General features: G+C 40.0%; 1 protein-coding gene across 4 annotated transcripts in view; it reads left to right on the top strand.

The window, feature by feature from the left end:
- Nucleotides 1–16,898, top strand: part of ATP10B (ATPase phospholipid transporting 10B (putative)) — a 236,035-nt gene that overhangs the window by 150,012 nt on the left and 69,125 nt on the right. For 2 of the 4 annotated variants that reach the window (XM_054038561.1, XM_054038560.1), the window contains 2 exons: nt 13,159–13,452; nt 14,446–14,640. In XM_054038561.1, the coding sequence (XP_053894536.1) occupies nt 13,178–13,452; nt 14,446–14,640 (470 nt within the window). In that variant the 5' untranslated portion in view covers nt 13,159–13,177. Of the gene's footprint in view, nt 1–13,158; nt 13,453–14,445; nt 14,641–15,952; nt 16,560–16,898 lie in introns of those variants that run through there. The other 2 variants (XM_054038562.1, XM_054038559.1) reach the window with 2 other exon arrangements.

Below are 16,898 nucleotides of genomic sequence, written 5' to 3'. Positions count from 1 at the left end.
AGCTGTTGCCAAAACCACTAATTTAAATGGGGCTTTTGTTGAGTTGATTGAGGAGCTGTTAGTAGATTTTTGGCTGCGTTTAAGTGTGTGTGTGTGTGTGTGTGTGTGTGTGTGTGTGTGTGTGTGTGTGTTTTCCTACTTTAAAAAAATCCCAATTTGAATAAATGAGTTCTGTGACAGGAAAAATGGTAACGGATTGCAGATCTCAAACCGAGGTCTGCGGGTCTATAGGAAAACATCAGACTTCAGCCACCACCCAGCAGTTTGCTCGTACTAGCATGTAATGTGGGCTCACCATAGGTACTGCCCATAAAGCTCCTAATTGAAGGAGACCTCCAGCCGGCTCAGACTAATTATTTAAGCCAGAAGAAGAAACAGGGAGTTGTCAGAGTAACTAGGTGAATGCCTGTCTGGCTACTGCATTGGACCCTCCCTTCTCACTTCCTCCTGAGCCCTGCCTTACTCCTGATTCCTGCCTTCCTGTCCTGTTCCTGGTTCCTGCCTTGTTCCAGATCTCTTCTCCTCTGACACCACATCTGACACTCTTGGCTTGATGCCTGACTCAATCTCTGACCCCTGACTCCTGCTCTGACTGCTCTGATCATCTATATCCTGGTCTATGACAAAAATGTAAAATGGAGTCTGACTAGTTTCCAAGTCAGCAGATACACCTTTAGCCAATACCACTGATAGCTTCCCAGTGAGAAGTAGTAATCTCCATGTCAGGTACCTACATGCCACTCATTACCATAGTATTTGAAGGCCTCACAGTCTTTAGTATACTTATCTTCACAACATCCCTGTGAGTTAGGGCAATGGTATTGTTCACATTTTACAAATGGGGAACTGCGATACAGAGAGGTTATAGGACTTGCCTGAAGACACACATGGCTGAACAGGGAATTGAACATAGATTTCCCAAGTCCCAGGCTATTGCCCTTCATCACATTCTTCATCTTTATAATGGCTTAAAACCAGCAATGTTAGATGTCCATGTCTAGGTTTGTACTCCAGTTAATTGCTTCGAGTATCATAGAGTGGATGGCTGGGATACCACTTGGATGTAATAGTTTGGGACATTGGTTGATGAGGCATTTCATAGTGTGAAGTCCTTTTCCACAGTAACAAATACAATTGTGTCTCAGTCCCCATTTATGGAAAAAGTAGGCTCATCTGTCACATGATATGTGGTTGCAGTTCAGAGTGGGCCATATTTTCCATGGGAGTGAAAAGCCATTGGGTTCTTCAGTTGGGTCCTTGATGAAGTGTTTGTTAAGGATGCTGGGGTCCTTCCATTTTGCTCGCTATTGAGTTTCAGGGAAGAACCCTAAGTCTTCGAGCTCTTGCACTACAAGCCCAAAAGATTTTCTGTTTTTTTAGCTAAAATCTTGGTGTGTTGTTTGGGTCTTCATGTATTGTATCCCTCTAAAATGATGGGACTCTCCAAGGATTCTCATGTCATGGCAACTTTGAGGTGGATGGATGTGTGCCAGCATGGGAAGCCATGGTTGTGGCATTGATTTTACTGTCCTTGTAATGATTCACATGGCAGTGTTAAATACTGGACACATAGCTCCCACACATCACTTGCCAGCTCTCAATTTAACACTTGCCAACTTGGGTGAGCAGTATTCTGTAGTAGAGTAGACAGGATCCAGTGTAGAGATCTGAAGAGTTTTTGCATCAGCTCTGCAGGTTGTTCCTCCTGGTTTCTGGACAAGATTTACATGCCTCTTGTTCTCATGTATATTTTTCATGGAAGATTACTAGGAGTTCAGTCCCAGCAAGGATTATCAACAGTTAATGCTAACTGTATGAAAAGATACCAAGAATGGTTCTGGAGGCATTCTGAGGGATTCCGAAGTGGACTTTGGTCCTGCTGTCTATCATGTCTTCCTTAATGCCCTGCTTGATATATATGGGAAGACCTTGTTTCAGGTGATAGAGGAAAATTACAAGATTGTAGCCGACAATCCAACACTGTGATTCTTAAGTATCATCTTCAATATGGGTTTCATGCAGGGGATTTTAGGTAGTGGCTTTTAGATGGGCATGTTTGATTCTGTTGGTGGTTGTGCCTTAACATGTAACAAGCCAGACCACAAGAAGGTTATCACTGTCCCAACCTTCCTCTCTGCCTGGCATAATCAACAGTGATACATCAAATAAGCAGTGTATTCACCACTGTTGGGCTGGCTTTTTTTTGATCACATACATTTTCAGGTAATCCTTATTACAAAGAACTTTAATAAGGTCAAGGATTTAAATAGGTTTATTAAATACAAGCAGTCAGTTCACTGTCTCAGGTGTCTAATGGACATTCCTTTCAAATGATTGTATGATTAAATTCTCATTGAGATTTTTCCAAGCTGATCAAGTGACGTGGAAGTGTGCCTTATATAATTTGGCAGTGTTTTTAGACTCTTTGTGTCTCTTTCGGTTTAACATAAAGAAATAACTGTTCTCTCTGGGGCATTTTAGTTTACCATACAGATATGGGGAATTGAGATCAAAACAAATCAACATGTTCTCACAAAAATCCTCACATAAAAGTTTTTTACACAAGAGGATCTTCCGGTCAGTTCCCAATTTATTTTCAAGTTTTCTGCTTCCTTCTGGACTTGTTCATATGGGAACTAAGCAGTGTTGTACATCTGCAACATAATAATCTTGATCACAAGAGCTTTATAATCATACATGCCATAAATATTAGATTGTCTTTTAAAGGCCACTCTACTTTGATTTTGAAAATTAAGTGGAACAAAGAAGTTTATTATTCAAAGGATTGCTTTGATTCCAGTGTCCTCTTTTCTCAGTTAAGAAGTAAATAGATTCCACAATGGCATGATGGGATATATCATCTTCTAAGTACGTACTGCTTAGGAAAACTGGCACCATATACAAGCAGGGACTGTATAATACAAAAAAGATGCATGGACATGAATGGAGATATCCCATCTCCTAGAACTGGAAGGGACCTTGAAAGGTCATTGAGTCCAGCCCCCTGCCTTCACTAGCAGGACCAAGTACTGATTTTGCCCCAGATCCCCAAGAGGCCCCCTCAAGGATTGAACTCACAACCCTGGGTTTAGCGGGCCAATGCTCAAACCACTGAGCTATCCCCCTCCCCCCCCCATGAGGCAGTAGAATTCTATACCACGCTTCGACTGAGCACCCGTGAAACACAGACAGCAGAGCAGCAAGACGCCCAGTTTGGCTAGAACATGAAATAGGTTGAAAACACACCAGTGCAGATGCTCTTCATGTACGAAGGAGTAATTAGCTGATGATCAAATGGGCACACACAGATACTAATGAAATAAGTCTAGGGTGGACCTGCAGACCAGCATGCTATTTCCAATCAAATGGGCTGCCAGTACAATACATTTACATTTGACCTTATGTTGACTTGTCCTTGTAAGTTGGGATGTGTATGTGTCTGGTTACTTATTCACATACATATCTATATCTCTGACTGGTACTCATCTCTTGCCTCCAATACGTGGGTGAGGATAGTTAATAATTGGCTAACCTGAGACTTAAACCTGGCTTGTGTACACATGTATGCAGTGGAATGCAAGTCAGTTATGGTTGCTACAGCCAGCTTTAATTTATGCTTTTGGTATATGCTCTTGGAGGGCAACCTAAGAACACTCATGTTTTCCATAGTGATTAATTCAACGTCTACACCAGTCGGCACCCAGGGATCTCTCTCCCATGAAGTTTAGATTGCGGGCTCATTCCAAGAGATTCATGTACCTAATAATCTTCTAGCATAGCCTGTTAGAACTCACTGCCCAGCTGTGGGATCAGGCCACTAATGCATCAGTGAGATACTAAAACAACCTATAGTCCACAGTGATTGAAAACTCTAGTCCTAGCCACCCCTAGGCTCAGGTTAGTAACCTGTTGCCTCTGTAACTGCTGTGAAGAACCACTGTTATATTCTCTCTTCCTGTTTGCTACTCAGCTGAAATGACAGGAAAAATGTAAGTAGGCCAGATATAATTACAGAATTGGAGTTAGGTTAGGATGCCAAGGTTAACACACCCTATGCTTGTGAAAAATGCCACGGGAGCTTTCCTGAGCATGGGTGTAGTGGAGCTGGATCACTCTGTTGGCTATCAGGTTGACCATTCATTTTAGAGAAATACCGTATGTTTAAATAGCACATTAATCTTTAAAGTTAGGCTATGCTCAGAATTTTCTTACACCGACAAATGTATGGCTAGAATTTATTTACTTATCCTTTGCTCTATCTGAGAAGGTTAGGTTGATAGTCACAGTGCAAGAAGGTCTACAAGAGGATAGAGAGTCCTGTGGCACCTTTAAAACTAACAGATATATTGGAGCATAAGCTTTCGTGGGTCAATACCCACTTCATCAGACGCTTTTTACAGATCCAGACTAACACAGCTACCCCCTGATACTTGTACAAGAGGATAGTTAATTTCTGTGTAATTCTGCATATGGACAAGCAAATAATATTGGCAGCAAGGCAGAATTCTTTCCTTATGCAGTATCTGATTTCTTCCATAAAAATGAACTAAACCAAGCATCCAGTATTACTACATTCAGACTGGCAGCATCCTACTTGAGAAAAAGCCATTTGATAATCATAGTTGTCTTTATGACCTGTGTGTTGGCATCTGCTGAGAGCACATCTGTTTGGAGCAAGTCTTAATAATGCAGCTGTAGCCCTTTGCAAAATCAGGTTCTCTGAACATGCTGCTGCGCTGCTGAAGCTGAAGGAAAATTCTGTCAGGCACTAAAATCTTATGTCTGCCTTGGGAAAAGTGTTATAATTAACCCATTGTTGTGAGATTTCAGGATAGATTTCTCCCACAAGGAAACAAAATCTAGTCACTGCATGAAAAGCCTGTGTTAATCTAATAGAATAATAATAGAATAGCAATACATTGTAGTCTAATGACGCACTAGACTTACGTAAAGCTCCTTTCTATTTATCCTGCAAAAAGAAACATTATATAAATTTTAATCCATAATGCATTTCTGTTCAATGAATGACAGGGCAGCCTGCAATGGTTAGCATTTTTGGATAATCATTTCTTTAGGACCTGTTTTTAACTCTTGTTGATGCCTCGCCCCATGCATTATTTCTTCAGCACAGTGTAACATAATTCCAGACAGCATTTTAGATGCTGCTAATGAACGATCATAGCCTCCCTCTCTCACCCCATTCAATATATTCATCAGCCTTCACCTGCCAAATATTTTTTTCAGGATTGGTTTGACTGGATCCTGATTACAGGAGGTTTTATATAACATAGCAAAAAAAAAAAAAAAAAAAAACAGGCTGCTTCCTAGCAGATAATTGCAATGCAGATTAAAAACAGTGTAGTTCAGCCTTCTGTAGTGCTCTACTCACTCAGTGATGTTTATTTCCCTAACCAAACCGTCCTGGAAATGATTCACTTGAATGGGTGCCACATCTTTCATTATAAGGCAACACAAAGAATAATTGCTGCTGTTTTCAGTTACGAACTGCGAGAGAAAACTTGAAAAAATTGGAATTAAGTGTTTCAGGGAGTGTGTGCGCATCTGTGTTCTCTTAGTTTATGGGTAGGTTTATAGGTTCTTTCAATGTGGAAATGTAAGGTAAGAGTTTGGAGAGAAAAATTAGCTTTTTCTTAGTAACATTCGATTAATGCACACATCCCAGTGAAAGGTCCTCACTGAAATTGCTCCTGTTAATATGTTCCATTTAAAACTTCCATTCTGTCTAAACTTTTGCCCTGGAGTAAAATTTTCAAAAGCACCTGCATCCCATTGGTGTAGGCTCCTAAGTAACTCAGAAACTTTTGAAAATGTTACCCCTGGTTTTTTACATTTGTATTGCTAGTGTCTGTATGTTTTTACATACATATATGTGTATAGGATATTTTCCAGAATTTGGGCTTCTCATCCCTCTTATGAACAGAATACAAAGGACATGATGCTGCAACCCCTTGGTCACACAGACACTAGCAATAGAAAGATATAAAACCAGGGAAAGTATAATATAAGTCAAGGCATAATATATTTGCTAAATGCTGTCCTTTGACAATGGCTAGGCTGGTGGCAAAATGACACCTAGAAAACCATGCTTGTTTTACTGATACCTTATTTTCCCACTTTCCCCTCATTTGTCCCTTGCACCCACCTGTTGCATATTGTTATAAACTGGGATTATAATTTCTCAGGCAGGGACATGATGTTTATATAGCATCTAGCACAACAAGGCCTTGTTCCTTGATAAGGGTTTGTAGGCTTTAGGGTTGCCAATTCTCCAGGATTGGCCTGGAATCAGCATCCATCTCCCAGTGACTACTGAATGCAATCCAGGAGATTTTCATAGGCTATTTTAAGAAAATGACATTGTCATGTTGGGAGGAAAAGAAATCTCCCTGAATAGCTTCAGTCAGAGTTGGCAACCCTAGTAGGCATGGGTCTCTTAATGCTAACTGTCCATGTAATATAAGGAAGACTGGGAAGCGGGTTCTCATTAGTGGCAGGTAGGGAGAAAACTGCGAGATCATAGGCCAGGGGTCGGCAACCTGCTGCACGCATGCCAAAGGCATCACGCATGCTGATTTTTAGTGGCACGCTGCTGCCAGCTGGGGTCCCGGCCACTGGCTGCGCTCAGCCCGCTGCCAGCCTGGATGGATGGAACTTGGCCAGCAGCGGGCTGAGCGGGGCCGGCGGATGGAACCCCAGATCGGCAGCAGGCTGAGCAGTTCAGCTCGCTGCCGGTCTGGGGTTCTGTCTGCTGCCCGCGCTGCCAGTCTGACACGCAAAACCTTTTACTGGCACGCGAAAGCTTAAATTAATTAAGACTTGGCACACCACTTCCCAAAGGTTGCCGACCCCTGTCGTAGGCGGTCTGATAGTCACACTGACCATGTATGAGGAACTGTAAATTCCTGTAGAAGTGAAGAACCAAGAGAGAATCTCCCCATTATTTTGGGAGTGATGAGGGAGGGAACGGGAGAGAATTTGGCATCAGTGAGTTGCAGCATGCCTTTCACAATAAAGGGCAGTATTGTACAAATGGACCGTGCTTGGTACTGACAAGCACCCAGTAATCCATTCATTGATGTGATATATTGAACCATTTGAGCCAAACCTCTACTTAGCGAATTTGAACAGCATCCCTCCCACCCCATGACTAGCCAACATACTGTCAAGCTTCTGCTCCATCATGGCACCTGACTTGTTCCCTCCACTAAAATGAGTAAATCTTAATCTTGGATCTCTTTAGCTTCTGAAGGTGTTCAGAACCCGCCTCAGACTGAGGGACTTGAACCTCAAGGATCGTGTGTTAATTCTACTTCGTTTTTTGGGAGCACATGCCTTAAAACACAGTGAGGATTATCTAGGAGATGCTAACAAGGCATAGGGCGTGAGCACATTTCATTTCTGGATGAGATGTGCAAGGCAAATATAGTGAATCTGTAGCATTAGTCTTAACAATGGTGACAGTTCTCCTCACAAATAAAATGAGGGGAAAATAAATGAGTCTTTTAAAATAATGGGTTCAGGAATGGCAGCCTTGGGCTTTATGAGTTGTAATTCATGGCAGCTTATTGCAGTAAATACATTACTGTTGTTTTTGAGCCATATGTAAAATCCCTGACTGTGACAGTATAGTCAATAGTATTTCACAACCAATGTCTTTTCTACAGTAGTATTATAAAACCTTTAGGCAAAAAATTGTATTCCTTTCCAATAATAGCATGGAACACACTTTTGAAGTTAATAAGATGTTGGTAGTTTAATCTATGTGAAAATGGCAAGGAGAAATCTGTTTAATGTGATTCTCTTTGAATAGTTTGTTGTGCATTGACATGCTTGAGGTAAACTTGAAGCCACTCTGAAATGCCTGGAAATAAATGCTAGCAAATTGCACCCCAAAGCTTATTGCCAATCTCTGAAGAAATAGCACGATGTTAGTTCTCCTTATATTGCAAAGAAGTTCAGATTTTTCAAAACCTTTCCTCTTGATTGAGAATTGTATCACTTTTGTTTGTAGACTGGCTTCTTATTCCATTGTCTTGTCAGGTAAAGTATCTCTTATAAATTTTCTCATATGTAAATCTTTCCATAGCTGTCTAAAGGAGGTGAAACATCTTTCAGACATCTGTGAGCAGCTATTTTGTGTGTGTGTGTACACACATGCGCGCACACACAAAAGAAGAGATTGTAACTGAGGCACATGAAATAACCATAATGTCTGGGCCTCCTAAACCAACATCATGTGCTTCTCATTCTGCAAAACTGTGTATTATGTGCATCCCTTTCCTTTTCCTTCCCAGAAATCCCATCAGCTTTGTCCTGGATCAGTTTGTACAACTGGGCTTCTAGTTCTGATTATGCCATTCTGTGCTTTATTTCAATTCACTTTGATGTAATCAGATGCTACTTAAATTGCTTACATATTGCTTTCCTTCTCAGCTTCAATTCTTGACCTTCTGTATTTGAATAAATAACTATCTATACACACTCTGGCTATTCACACACCTTGCGGGGTCCTAAGAATTCCTAAGGAAGATCTGAAAAGAGTAATAAAAATGACGGGGGGCTGGGAAGGTTGAGAGCTCAATATGTGAAGTTTGGCTAGATAATTATGGTAATGATATAATTACAGTTTAATATTTGAAGGGTATCAACACAAAGGAGGAAGAGGAATTGGGCTAGCTTGTGAACCTCTTACTCGTATTTCTGAGCACTTAGTTCCAGTGGGACTATGCGTAGTAGTAACTGCTCATCAATATAAGTAAGAGCTTCACAGTCTGGTTCATTGTGAGGTACTTGGAGGTTCAACTAGGAACAATAAATTGAAATAAGGGAAAACTTCAGGTTCCTGATCGTGAGATTTATTAGGGTGTAGATTAGAACTCCACAGGGAAAAGGTGGAAACCTCATCAACTGGAACTTCTAAAAAGACTGGACAAAATGTTTAAGACAAGTGTGCTCTACAAGGACAATGTGCATTGGCAGAGACCATCAAACTTCTACTTCTTTCCAAATTTCTCCCTAATGCACTTTATTAGCCATTTGTCCTCAGCAATCCAAGCTTGAGAGCTGAGAGGAGACACTGCCAAAAGCATTCCCTGTGAAGTTCATCTGCTCTATCTCTTGGTTAGCCAGAGGGCTACTCAGACAACATGATGGAGGCATTCCCTGCACCTATGCCTGAACATGTGCCTCTCCAGCACTTCTAGCTTCTGCCTGCTCAGAGATAGACTATGACTAGAAATCCAGGCTGTGTCCCATACCTGGGCATAAAGCACACTGCTAAGGCCTGCTGATTGCCTTTTAACAGCAATGAAATATTTTAAATTTCTGATAACTGTGGAGAGCATTGAGAGAACACAATTGTTTTCTTGTATTGGGATAAGAATCGACACATGCTGTAACCCTAATACTGGAGTAATGTAGCAGGCAAATCCCAAGTGACATCACAGCATCTGGAAAAATAATTCACCACTCTCTTTGGATCTTCCCTTCTTTTTCTTTAGGGGTGCCTCTGGTGGTACAAAAACATCATCTTCAAGGTGGGAGATGCTCGTTTGTTCTGATAACCATATGCTGAAAAGATCTGCTCTTTACTTTCATCAGATATAGCCCCCCACCAATATATGCATAATATAGAGCTATAAATAATGTGTTCACTATATTTGTGGGTTTGCAGAGATGGCAATCTCTGCTTCTTTTTAGCTTTATACCTCACCCTTTTAAAGGAGAGAGAGAGAAATCCTGTGGGAACTGCTAGTATGCTTTTACTAAGAAGTAAATGTTTGAAATGGATTCCGTGCCCTTCAGAAAGTGACCCAGATGACACACCGAAATGCAATTAGTATACTTGGGAGATTCTGGATACCAGTTGGCTGATGTAAGGTGATACTGAATTTACAGAATAATGTCTCTGTGAGATCTTCCTTCCTTTCCCCTAGTCATCTCCTAACTGAGGTGCCAAGTCAGATTCATCTTTATTCTTAATGATCCCAAAATATGTTGGTTGCTTTCTGCAGCTTTGTTTTTTCCAACAGTTTCATTCCTGTGACAAGGAAGTCATTAACTTCTCCTTTGATTATATATCCATCAATATAATTTTTTCATTGCATAGCCGTTGTCCTTTTGCATAGTTTGTATTATGACATTTTGACATCTCCTGTGACCTAGTTAATTGTATGTTGGCATCAGTCAACTTCCTTCTCCATAGATACAGCACTATTCACGGCCTCACTACAAAGGAAGCCATGATGAGAACGTTGCTTCCTAAACCGAATCAAGCTAAGTAGGGCGAGTTTATTCTTTCATTAATTTGTTTTAATGAAATAGAATGATAGTAAGAAAAGAAATCAGCCTGAATGTCAAGAAAAACTTCATAGTTGTGAGATCTGTAAGGCTGTGGAATAGTCTCTCAAAAGAAGTGGTGGATGACATTATTTTAGAAATTTAAAGCTAGACTGTCCAGACAATTGGCAAACAAACTTGCATTGGTGGGAGGAGAGGCTCTGATTTAATATATATTTTCTACTTTAAATACCTATGATTCTGTGAATGACGATTAGATAAAAAGATTAAGATTAGGGGTTGGAAGAGACCTCAGGAGGTCATCTAGTCCAATCCCTTGCTCAAAGCAGGACCAACTCTGCTTCATTTTTATCTGTAAGTGTAGAGGACTTTCATTTTACCTACTTTTATTTTAACTAGTTGAAGAACTAGGAGGATTAATAATTTGGGGTTCTGATAGGTTAGTTTAAGTGTATATGTAATTTTGTTGGAGTCAGAATATAAAAAAATCAGTGAACAACTAAGAGCCCGATTCTTTCGTATTCCCTTATGTTGAGCAGTATCTCACTCCATCATCAGCCACATTGAAATAAATAGGTTTTCAGAGATTCGAGTTAGCCACTCCACATTCCGCAAAGGCACAAGACACCACTGGGCAATCTTAACTCTTCATTAACTACGTTTTTAAGTATTTAATAAATAGTAGCGCATAGGTCTGACTTGCATTACGTTATTGTAACTGCATGCCTATGAGCACTATATCAGTGTGGCACATAGCATAAACTGTCACAGCGTGTTATTTTTCCTCCTTATGGCTCAGTTATATACATCTTTGAAAATAATTTTTAAAATATAAATATTTTGTATATGGCTCTTCCTGAGGAGAATGTGTGGCTGTTCACAATTTTTAAAAGGAAAGGAGATTTGGAAGGGGGCAACACAGGCAGTAGCTTTGCGAGTGTAGGGAAACTGAGAATTTGTCTATATTAAATGTGGATCGGTCAAATTTTAAATTGGTATAAAAAGTAATGTACTTGAACTAGTGCAAAACATAATGTGGGTACTCTTAATCCTATTTAAACGAGATTGATATCAAATTTGCTTAAGCAGATTCTTTACTGAATTAAACTAAATCAATATTAACATACTTTAAATAAGATTAAGATTGTCCATATTGTGTGTTCTGCTAGTTTAAGTAAATTGGTTTCAAATCACAACTGAGTTTAAACCAGTACAGCTTTGAATATAGACAAGGCTTTATCCTTTTTCTTGTTTGTGCCATACCATTCGTTTTGTGTCTCCCTCCAGCCCCTACACTCATGCATTTTACTGTGGTTTGAATTGGGCATAATGGTATAGAGCCCAGTGCCGTACCTTTGAAGTCAGTGAGAGTTGTGCTATTTGTCGGCAATCCCTCGAGGGCAAAGATGATCTCATTCACACGTTTTATTTTTCATGGGTCCTTTGGTGACTGAGGAGTCTAATTCTTGAGCCACAGGCTCGTTGGCAGACATTGCAGCTAGTGTTGGAAGGCCGGGATTGCTGCATGATAGTTGTCTTTCCTTTCTTTTCTTGCATTTTTCTGAGATCTGGGCAAAGCGATTTTCCTCAAAAGTGGAAGTTCCCTCTCTGACAAGTCTTCACCAGTTATCCCTATCCTGGGCTGCTATCTCCCAGTGTGTGTGGGATTCACCCATTGCCGCAGGACTTCTATGGGTAGAGGTGAGGAAAAAGTTCTCCTATGAAAGAAGCCTGCACAAGAGTAGTTTAGTGTGCGGGAGCTGATGCTCACCAGCAGCCACACAAATCTTGGCGGAAGAGGCACCGGTGTCCAGTGGCAAGGAGGTCCAAAACAACTGGCGGTTTCTCTTCTGTTGCAGCCTTTGTCCGCCTTCACAGCCATTGAGAGGTGATCCAGCTTCATCTGCCTGTTCTGTCATTGAGGGCTTATACTGGATTGCGTTGTGCTGGGCTTCACTTTGTCACCTTTGACCTCACCGCTATGGGTAACCCTACCAGGAGTACAGGACTCCTGACGGCATCACTCTTAGGGTCTTAAGTATATGCAAGCTTCTCCACCACGTCAAGTTGGCAGCCCAAGGAGAAGGTTGTGCTATTAGCTTCAATGGGAACAGAATCAGGGTCTTACTGTATGATTGTGTTTCAAACTATTACATTATATAAGGGCACTAGTATTTACTAATCAAGTTGCTAGATCTATCCAACCAGTAAAATACCCATTGTTCCTTGTTGAGTTCTGCATTTGAATCAGATTTCTATGGAGATTGAAGAATGTTTTTCCTTTTGTGAATGTAAATGAGTTTAAAATGACCATGCAGTGCATTCTCATCATAGCCTTTGTGCGTGCTTTAAGATTCAGCACCTGAGCCAATTACCTTTGTAAAAGAACATGAACAGAAGAACCATCGTGCACAAGTCTGAGGCAGTCAAAGAAAAACTACCCAACAGCTTTGGTTGTGGCAGTTTGATTAAAGAAAATGATATAGACTTGGATAAAGATAAAATGATATAGATAAATAAATGATATAGACTTGGGAAGTTCAATTGTGAACAATCAGCTTGAATCTGCCTTATTTGCATTAACTCACAGTTAGAACTGTTAGAACTCACAGATCATAAAGCATTTTTCTCATAGAGTTAGAAATGGATTTTTTCCATATTAAATATTTTTGTTGTACCAGTTAACTTCTGTACAGAAAGCACTGAGCGTGAAGCTGACCAGGTAATATGCTGAATTGTATTGTTTGCTGCTTTAAAACCATCACTGGCAAGACACAAAGTGAATTTGTTACCATAATGGAATTGGTTTTCAGGCCTTGTAATGCATTTCTCTTTCAGCCTTACCTTGCTTCTGTGAATGGCTTTGTCAGTGGACTCAGCTTTGTATCGTTGTCAGCGGCTGGCTGCCGAAGGATCCACCTGGACTCAGTCGGAATCAACACCTCTGCTGTCTTCTGTCAAAAAGAGGCTGAGATACAATTTGAACAAATGGAGGATTGTGTTTCCCAACAACAAGAGACTTCAAAAAGATTGGGAGAAGGTTTCTAGGTTTTATTCTGGAAATGGGATACAGACCACGAAATACACCTTGCTCTCCTTTTTGCCCCGAAACCTCTTTGAACAGTTTCACAGGTATACATTTGCCAAAACTAAGGAAATGATTTATCAGCTTTAAGATCTGTCCCATCATAAGTGATCTCTGATAGAAATGTATAAAGTTTCTATAGGTTTTTGAATAATCCTATAAGAGAATTAATATCCCTGATTTAGAATTATACAAAGGGCTCAAAACAACATGCTGAAAGCAAATTATTCTCTTAGCTTCTATAGGATTTTAGAGTAATTTTATACAATTATGTTAATTTTTACATAAGCGTGTTGATGTCATCAATATTAAGTTATATAGAACTTGTCCATAAAGGGTGGTCAGAGCTGAGTTGTTTGTATGGCTCAGTCTTTCCGATTAACTACTGGTTGTAGGACTAGTGACCTTGGCATGAAGAATCCTGCCAAGAGCAGCCAGTGGAAAATGCCATTCTGATCAAGATAGATTAAATTTGCCCATCCATCTTTCACTTTGAAATAAACATTCTGTAATATGGTGCCAGGTTCTGTCATCCCATGGTTTGGCCTATCTTTTTCTTTACCTTATGTCTGTAAATTCATAGAGGGCCTCGTCCGCTTCTTGTAAAAACAATCCCATATATTTCTGAATATGAGTTTTAAATACTTTTTTGCTTTTTAAAGTTGGCAATCCTTGAATCAAAAATGAATGCAAATATGGAAACCTGGATGTGAGGGAAGTCATGAGATAAACAATTTTTAGGTTTCTGGATTTAAACAATGGTTTAATACACAAATTAAATGAAATTCTTTTTAATGTTATGAAAATATATCTCCTATAGAATCCTCATAAGGAATGGAGACATCACATTGTAGTCAGGAAATATTCTGCACTTTTACTGGGGAAGGAAGGGAGAAGGAGGGGAAGGAGACGTGTGTGTGTGTGTGTGTGAGAGAGAGAGAGAGAGAGCGAGCGAGCTGTTTTGACCTATAAACAGTGTTATGAATCAGGAAAGGACACATTTAATTTCTGGCTATTGTCATTTGTTTTTGACTTCTCAGGTTGGCTAATCTCTATTTCTTCTTCCTGGTCATCCTAAACTGGTTCCCACAAGTGGAAGTTTTCCATAGGGAGATCACGATGCTACCTTTGGGTGTGGTGCTGCTAGTAATCATGGTTAAGGATGGCACTGAAGACTGCAGGAGATACAGATTTGATAAGGCGATAAACTCCTCTAAAACCAAAGCATATGATGAGTAAGTGGAATGAAACAATGACTGTTTGTTTTTACATTACATTATTTGGTGCAGTTTAAGCACATTATTTTGCAATATTTTCCCCCATTTGATCACAATAAGTGAAATTAATAAATTTGGAAAGGTTTTTATATAGGGACTGGTTCCTAATGATATTATTGGTAAAAAGCTAAGGAAATAATTTTAGACTGATGTCAATAACCTTTATTCCACCACGCAGGGTGTTTGCATTGCTATAGCATTTTTCTCTTAAAGTTTTCTAACCACTTTACCAATACCAGATAATTAAGCCTCAACACCCCTTCTCAATAGGTAAAGGATCTTAGGGATGGTGAGGATCCTTCACCCACCATTGAAATGCAGCCAACTCTGGAATAGAACATTGCAGCTGCTTAACAACATGGCATAACACTGCTCATTGGCAACAGAAAGGGAAGAATATTGTATCCAACTGAAACCAGAGCGGGAAATTTCATCGGTAGATTAGAATGTGACCTGGACATAAGTGTTAACACTTTATCTCTGCCATCAGATCTCCAATAACCAAAGGTGGCCAGTCCCTACAAGTTTCATGTGAATGACTGCACCTCCAGAAATATAATATCCTTTACATTTGTGCTGGGGCATTTGCCAGTACTGATTCAGAGGGAAGAGAATGGCTTCTACTATCTTCTTACAGCATCAGAGGTCTCTTGTCCAAGTGCTGCCCTGACTAGATCCTTCTTAGCTTGCCACAACTGATGGGACTACATGATAAGGTGGTAAACTTGCATTAAAAGAGGATGATCGCATTGCGGGTTCCCTTGGTCAAGAGGTTTTCTTTTTCTCTTAAACTTGGTTCTGTAGAGACAAAAGCAATTGGCAGATAGGGATAGTTTTAGGAGATGAAGTCCCGGCACTATTGAAGTCAATAGCAGCCTTCCATTGACTTCAGTGAAATCAGGGCTTCCCCTTTGAACTAACTTACTGGCAATAATTTTAGCTTCTAACAACTTTAAAAAGAGTGTTTCAGAAAAGCCTCAAGAAGAGGACTGGGCATATGTCTTCAAATTTATCCACCCACTATAATAATATGCAGAAAGAAGATTGCCTGGCACAAGCTTCAGGAAGTATAGTAGCACAAATAATAGCACATTTCAGGAGTGCTTTTGTCATCAGTGACTTGCAACGGGGCAGACTTTAGGACCCAGAGTCAGCCTGACTGACAGTGGCAGAACTGGTTTCGAGGAGGATACTACCTATTCCTGTGACGTCTGTATTCCAACAGGTGTAGCTTTCCATCAAGTGAAAAACAGCAGTTGTTTCAGGGAAACTCAAATCCTCATTCTACTGCTTTGCATCCTTCTGGATTATTTAAACCACTGTGCCTTATTTTTATTATTATTTGAAACGACATTTTTAAGGGGAAGTAAGATGTCAAGGAAATATGCTCTAGGCTGCTGTTCTATGAAGATCATAAGGGAAAAACTTTTTTTCAAGAAAGCTTGCTGCCATCATGCTGCTTCAGATTCTGAGACACAAAATGAGGAGTCAGAGAAGAGAGGAAAAGGAAAGAAAAGAAAGAAGAAAAATGAAAATAAATGGGTGGTCGTATCCAACTTACCCTTTGAAAGCTGCAAGTGGAAAGAGAACCCAAACAGACATTATGACTGTAATAAAATCAAGACCACCAAATACACTTTCCTATCCTTCATCCCAAAGAATATCTTTGAGCAGTTTCACCGCTTTGCCAATTTATATTTTGTGGCCATTGCAGCATTGAACTTTGTGCCAGTGGTAAATGCTTTTCAACCAGCAGTTTCTGTGATCCCAATTTGTGTTATTATGGCTATTACAGCAGTTAAAGATGCCTGGGAGGACTTTCGGAGATACCAATTGGACAAAGAGATCAATAATATGGTCTGCCTCGTTTACAGCAGGTAAATAAATCATACGGTTTTTCTACATAAACCAAAAATTGCTTCAATTTTTTTTCAGAAGCATCTTAAAAAATGAAGGATTCTCTGGGGGAAAAAATAACTACTGGGGAACAAACTCTTCCACAGAGGAAACTAATGAATTTGTGTGTTTGATAGCTAAAATTAAAGGGGTATCACAAAACAAACTTTACAAATAATGCCTTGTAAGGGGAAAATTAGGATGATCATCCTACTAAATTGACTAAGAAAAGACTAATTTCAGAAGCTTTTAAAAATGTGTGACCTTATCTAAAAAGTTTCTCTTTCCCACCACCAAAATTGTCCATGATCCCAGTTTCC

Source organism: Malaclemys terrapin, chromosome 8 (genome assembly GCF_027887155.1).
Source record: "Malaclemys terrapin pileata isolate rMalTer1 chromosome 8, rMalTer1.hap1, whole genome shotgun sequence".
Taxonomy (NCBI): domain Eukaryota; kingdom Metazoa; phylum Chordata; order Testudines; family Emydidae; genus Malaclemys; species Malaclemys terrapin.
The sequence above is the reverse complement of the archived record's forward strand: the minus strand, read 5'-3'. Positions and strand labels throughout refer to the sequence as shown.